General features: G+C 48.5%; 1 protein-coding gene across 1 annotated transcript in view; it reads right to left on the bottom strand.

Annotated features, from left to right (window-relative positions):
• EPHA1 (EPH receptor A1) overlaps window positions 1–4676 on the bottom strand; it is an 18034-nt gene extending 13358 nt beyond the window's left edge. The window contains 3 exon segments of the mRNA XM_026044454.1: window positions 2250–2640; window positions 4246–4620; window positions 4623–4676. Of these exon segments, the coding sequence (XP_025900239.1) occupies window positions 2250–2640; window positions 4246–4620; window positions 4623–4676 (820 nt within the window).
• Between the last annotated feature and the right edge of the window lie 2117 nt (window positions 4677–6793).

The following is a 6793-nucleotide window of genomic DNA, read 5'->3' as shown; positions in this document are numbered from 1 at the left end:
GCCGCTCCGCGCCACTCCGTCCCGCCGCGCGCGGCTCCGTCCCGGCTCGTGGGGCCCCGGGGAAGGCAGCCCGCGGCCTCGGCTCGCCCAGGCGCTGGCCAGAGGTGCCGCAGTCAGCAGTGCGCCGGCTGCTGAGCCCCTCTGCCGCCCCCAGCCCTTGGGGAGCCGCCTCAGGCCCAACTGCTCCTGCCGGGCAACAGGATGGGAAAAAMCGGCTTGGGAAGGAGCCTGTTCAGCGCTGCTTTCCCCAGGCATCAGTGGGTAYGGAGGACGGTTGGCGCTCCCTTCGTTCCACATGCCCACGGGTGTGCATCTGGAGACTGCCAGCAAGCGCCAGGCAGCCCTCAGACACCGGAGCAGAGCTGATGGGGAGCTCAGTGTGAGCAACTGCTCGCCCACTGCTGTAGCCCATCCAGAAACCAGATGGCAGCTGGCATCACAGTAAATTACTTAACTCGAGGAAGCTAATCCCAGAGAGCGGGGTTTGTCAGCAGCAAAGTTTGGAATATGTTGAGAAGGTGAGATTTACCCCTGTGGGCACAGGCACAGTTTTTCTGTGAATGTGGGACAGCTGAGCTATTAAGCCCTTAAAGCCAGTAGAGGTGTATGTGCTTGGATATCCACCCAGACACTGAGGGAGCTAGTTCAGAACTGGCACTTCTGGCTTTCCACTGCTTCCTGTCCTACATCAGAGGTCAGATTCTCCTGCCTGTTATGGGGCAAGGGTCACAGCTCAGCTCTCCCTTTTTTCTGTTCTCACTGAGGGCAAAAATCAGAATGAAAGGACTCTGCCAGGAAACCTGTGTCCTCTGCCCTCTCTGTTCGTGTTCCCAGGGAAGCTTCATCTTCCCAACATCAAAGCACAAGTCCTGCTGCCAACCTTTATCCTGATCTAGATTGCACCCAGTCCTTTGCACAGTTCCTGGTCTTTCCCTTAGAAAGTGGGTCCCAAGATGACCAGCAACAGGCAACCTACATTCACTTTCTTCTCTGATCTTCCAGGAAGAAACTGCTCTGGGCATGAGGTTGACTCTCCCTAGCCCTCCTAGGTTCTCCCCTCTTCCTTTCCTCTCCTGGGAGACCTCCCCTGTCCTTACTGATCCTACAAAAGATACTTCCGTCTGCAGCTGTACTTGGGCGGAGTGGGAGAGAAGCACAGATGCAGAATGAACCTGTCCTGTGATAGCAGTCAGAACCTGTCCAGGCATGACCGCTTCCCTGCCCCTTCCCAGGGGAGTACTCTCAGGAGGGCGGGGAAAGCTCTGCAGCGCTTAAGTGGAAAAACTGGCTGAGCTATGGAAGGAAAGGGGATTGCTGGGGAAGGCCAAGGATCTTGCGCTTCAACTTTTGCCAGCTCTCCAAGCAAAACTAGCAAGCAGTGGGGACATGAGATCCCTCTATGGGAGCAAAGACAGGACAAAGCAGAGAGACAGACCTCCCCCTGCCGACCCCAAGAACTGTGCACGGAGTCCTTTTTCTGTATTCTGAACTAACCCACCCTTTTGACATATGGCTCTCATAGCAAGAGCAAAGTTGTGCTATCCTTTTACCTCCCTCTCTGCAGCAATACATAATACCACATACACCCACTACCCCTGACATTTTGTAAGTAGCTGGATCCTCTCCCTTCTACAGCAAAAGGAGAACCTTGTACTGCTCGCTCCAACACTCTCAGCTCACCCTGTAGCTCCAGCAGTGTGGTTAGTCCTAAGCCTGCTAATTCAGAAATGAGACAGGCACCAATGATACTGTGCAATGTGCTTTACACAGTTTCCCATGACAGAAGAACCCAGGAGAAGGGGGCAGAGAGGAGAAACTTTGCCCTTGTCCCCCTAAAGCTCAGAGCTTTCTAGTCATGGGACAAATACACTCTTCTGTGCATTTGACCCGTCTGCTCTGGGAGAACAYGGCTGCCATTTAAGGGTTGGGAACTACTTGTTGAATGAGTCAGTGTCAATCACACAGTTACTGCTCGCAGAAACTAGCTCCAGAGCTAAAGGCTCCTGGATGAAGCCCAAGAGGGAGTGGAGAGGTGTGTGCAGTTCTTACACCTGACACAAGAGGAGAAAATCAATTGGGAAAGAGAATCTAAAGCAGAGGGAAAAGTCTAAGAAATGTCTAGCAAGCAAAGAGGGCTGGCAAGAGAGAGGTAGACCACATTGATCCCCCAATCCCACTTTCAGCACACAGATCTCTGGCTCCCCAGAGCCCCTCTCGTGGTCTACATCAGCATCTGTCTGCACACTCACCTACACAGCTCCCGTCGACTTCCTCAAACCCCACAGCACAAAGGCATCGACCCACCGGCACCAGCCACTCCCCATCGGTGCTGCAGTGCATCCTCGGGGGAGACCCCATTTCTTCAGCCGCAAACTCCACGCAGGTACCAACCACCTCTGTGAGCCCTTCTGAACCTGCCAGGGTCTCTGGAAAGCGGGCGAGGCCCCGCACTGCCTCCGGGCACGTCTTGTAATACACTCGGACAGACACCATTGCCACACAGGCTCCCGAGTTCTGGAAGGCCAGGTAGAAGCCCCGACGAGAGAGCTTTCCGATGGGGCACACTTCTGTGTTGAGCTGCAGAGCCCCCGATTCAATGTCTCTGCTGGTGAAACTTCGATCTGCTGCCACGGTGTTGAGCTATGCAGAAGAGAAGAAGAAAGCAACTTCAACATCTGAGCAGGCAGCAGCAGCTGGGAGATAGCTATGCCTGTTAAACTTTATTTTTTATGCTAAAGCCCTTTAGAGTCTGCATAGTCAAGTATTGCACTGTGTGCTGTCTTTCTTTGCAATTGGAAGAAATGTTAACATATCAATGATTCTCTCCCCTCTCTTGCTTCCACGCTCTCCACCAGCTCCTTTCAATTGCTATGCAGGCATTCTTTGGGCTTATTCAGAATTCCATTTTCTGAGTTTCTGATCTCAGAGGTCTTTATGAACAGCCCCAGCAGAAATGAATAAATCAGCGCTTTTGTTATGTTTTTCTTCTTTGTTTGCAAACTGTGTGCAGTAAAATCATAACAACCATTAGAGTTGTGTTGAGCTGACCAGAGAAATGCATCCAACTGTTTCCAGGCTGCACTTGGTGTAGATCAGGTCTTCTGCACCAAGGCAGCTGTCATCAGTGTTCAACACATTTTATCACTACAGATATACAGGAAAAAAAAATGCTTCTGAGTTCTTACAATCCCACTGCCTCAGCAAAGAAAATGTGAGTGAGACATTTCACAGATTGGGATAAGAGGGCAATGCCTCCATAGCATCAGGTTACACGGAGGAATTGGGCTGCAGGTGGGGAGGCCTTCCTTCTCTGCCACCCTGCTCACAGATCTGCTCCACTGTAGGCCACTCCCCATTACCTGACACCACCTGCCCCCCACGGAAGATTAAAGGGTTTGCTTAGCAGCTGCATCTGGCAGTGGGATCACAGAGCGTGTTTAGGAGTTCTGGAAGTAGCACCCACATTCATGCGGTAGGCCTCAGTGCAGGGGAGGTGATGGAGCGCTGGGGAGGGGGGGAGTCACACACAAGAGTCTTATTCTTCCTGTGTTAGCCTTTGCATGTCTTTTGTTTTCATAACATGTCTTTTAAACTACAGAGAAAAAGGCAGTCAAATAATTTAAGGCTGTGGATTCTTTTAGGACAGAAAAGGGTTCTAGAAATTCATCCACCAAAAAAGCTGAATTTCCRTTTTCTGGAGCTCAGATGTTTCTGTGCCACTATATCAGGGCAGCAAGTACTGCAAGTAAAATATAGGGTAACTAAATATTTTTACACAAGAGAGTATTTCATTATAACAAGCTATCAGCTCCAGTTTTAAAGCAAACATACAGCAATCACAACAAATGATCAGGAGCCCAGAGCTAGGCTGGATTCTATTCTTCTCCTAAAGCTCTAATCTTGCTTTAATGCTTAAGGCTAGTCAAATTCCTTTAGTCTCTAYTTTCTAGCTGTAAAAATTGGTGTAACAATCTAGCATTGTTATAACTCTTTAGAATCCTTACATAATCATGTCAAGTTAAACACGTGACTAAGCGAAATAGAGGTCTGATCTCATTTAAAAACTATTGCCTCCTGTAGCAAAGACTGTGTAACAGTGAGGCACTGGCAATAGAGCTTGTGGCAAGGACAGCGTTCACTATTCATTCCCTTCCAATCCTRGTTCCCTGGGCCTCTTCCAGCCAGCCGGACATGCCTAGTGCAAGCTAAGAGATATGAAGCAGTCTTCTCCCCAGGACTACAGACCTTGATGAACAGTGGTCGTCGAAACTGGATCCCGACATCTTGCTCAGACTCCATGTAGTACAGATTGAAGGTCTCTTTGCAGGTGATCACTTCACCTTTGAAGCTCTTGCAGTCCCTCACGGTGAACTTGAGYTCCACATAAATGCGGGAGGCCGTCTCACCCCGATAGATCCAGTTTGTGCGAAGCCAGTGATCAGTATCACCCTCCGAAAGCACACTGCAGTCCTGATACATGTAGATAGGGGTGCCGTTTATCATCTGCTGCACTTCACTCCACTGTTCCCAGGGGAGAATGAAAAGAAATGCAGTTAGGCAGATGTGAGAGACTTCAAATATCACATAATATAGCCCATAAGATCCAGTCCCATATAGCACCCAGGGCTCAAAGCCTGTCTAGATGAAAAGTCTCCTATGCTGAGCAAAAGCTGCATCTGAAAAGTCCAAAGCCCAGCTTCTCTGGGCAACTTCTGTCTTCCATTGTTTATATTTAAAGGATGTGATAGGAGATGCCAGAGCAGGAAGGCACTGTCCCTGAAAACAGTGTTGCAGGAGGAACAGATGAAGAAGCATCTTCTAAAGACAACAGCACCTTGGGGTAAGGSTCTGCCACAATGGGTTGGTCAAATGCTGGAGAACCACACTAGAGCTAAACACTAAATAAGTCTGAGACTTTGCAAACTCTAATTTACCTTTTGAAAATCAGTTGATTTTCCTTACTTCCTACCAGGTTCTGCTTCTACCTCAGGTAAATAGGGGCTAGAAAAACAGCATGGACTCAGCCAGTCACATGATCTCACTGCTCTTGTTTGCATCAATCCACTAGGGTTCAACAAGCATTTTAACGCACACTTTTGCTCCATTTTGTATGCTTCTAGCTTTGTTTCCTCATTATAGATCAGGTATGAGATGCAAAAAAAGTTCACTACAAAGTGAGAACTTGGAAAGGAAGATTTGTCCACAAGGAGAATAATTTAGATCTTCTTTCTACACCCATATGAAGAACACATTTTTCATTATGCTTTAAATGTTTAATCAAATTAAATTGAAGCAAGTACCCACATAGGTACTGACACAAGTTTGAACGTCTTGGTTTTACATCACACCCAGGTTAAGATGCAATTCAAACAAGGCCTCAGTCTCTATACTACACCAGGCTCATCAAGTCTCATGGGCTGGGCATGAGATTCACACATGTTTCTCATCTCCCACCACAACCTCCTGTACTTACACTGCCACAGCTTGTTTCCCCACTTGCCAGCCTGGAGAGTAGATGCAGTCCCACTGGTCATTCTGCTGAGTAGGGGAGCCTGAGAGATGGAGCCGCCAAGTGATGAGGAGGCTCTGGTTTCACGCCATGACTTAGCTGCCTCCTGTGCAGCTCCACTCTGAAAAYTGCCAGTGCTTTGTCCAAGCTAGCAAGGCCTGGTGATAACATCGGCTCATATCATAGAATCATAGAATCATAGAATGCCGAAGGTTGGAAGGGACCTCAGAGGTCATCGAGTCCAACCCCCCTGCTCACGCAGGGTCACCTAGAGCACGTGGCACAGGGCTGCATCCAAGCGGSTTTTAAAGATCTCCAAAGAAGGAGACTCCACAACCTCTCTGGGCAGCCTGTTCCAGTGCTTTGTCACCCTCACAGTGAAGAAATGCTTCCTTAAGTTCCTGTGGAACTTCCGATGCTTCAGTTTGAGGCTGTTTCCTCTAGTCCTATCACTGTCCACCACTGAAAAGAGGCCGCCCCCCTCCTCCTCGCTGCCTCCCTTGAGGTATTTATAGACACTGATCAGGTGCYCCCTCAGCCTCCTCTTCTCCAGGCTGAACAGGCCCAGCTCTCTCAGCCTTTGCTCATAGGGCAGATGTTCCAGGCCCCTGATCATCCTGGTAGCCCTGCGCTGGACTCTCTCCAGCAGCTCCACATCCCTCTTGTACTGGGGAGCCCAGAACTGGACGCAGTACTCCAGATGTGGCCTAAATGCATACTAGCAATCTCCTCCCAGGAAGTCCTGCAGATGATATCTATGTGTCCCTTCTTGTTTCCTATTTCTCCACATGATTAATCTGCAGAGTTACCTCGCCCTATTAATATGGCCTGCACCACGTGGGATTTACACCTACTGCATTAACACAGTTCATGGGACTTAGGATACCATGAGAGAGAAATAGATTGATCTTAATTATCTATATCAGAAAATGTAGTCTCTTAAGTAGCCATTGCACCATTTCATGGAAAACCCTGTGGAAAACACTACAGAGTTGAATTTACAAGACATCCTTAAGGATATAGAAATAAAAGATGAGATGAAACTATAAAGGTTTATGAGAATAAAGAACATTTTGCAAGGAATTGAGAATGTTAACACTGTCTTTTAGAAGCATTTTTCCACGGATGCCTGCCTCCACGAAGCTGATAAGAAACATATCATTGCACTTAAGTCCTAGAGTTAGACAAGTTGTCATTAACAAGTCATCCTCAGGCAATGCCACTAAGAAGCGCTACCAGAGACAATGAACAATTTTGCCTGTTTTGAACACTAGACTAGAAAGT

The sequence above is a fragment of the Nothoprocta perdicaria genome, unplaced genomic scaffold (assembly GCF_003342845.1).
Source record: "Nothoprocta perdicaria isolate Ctin4 unplaced genomic scaffold, notPer1 scaffold_366, whole genome shotgun sequence".
NCBI classification, from domain to species: Eukaryota; Metazoa; Chordata; class Aves; order Tinamiformes; family Tinamidae; genus Nothoprocta; species Nothoprocta perdicaria.
This window is presented reverse-complemented; position numbering and strand designations above follow the sequence as displayed.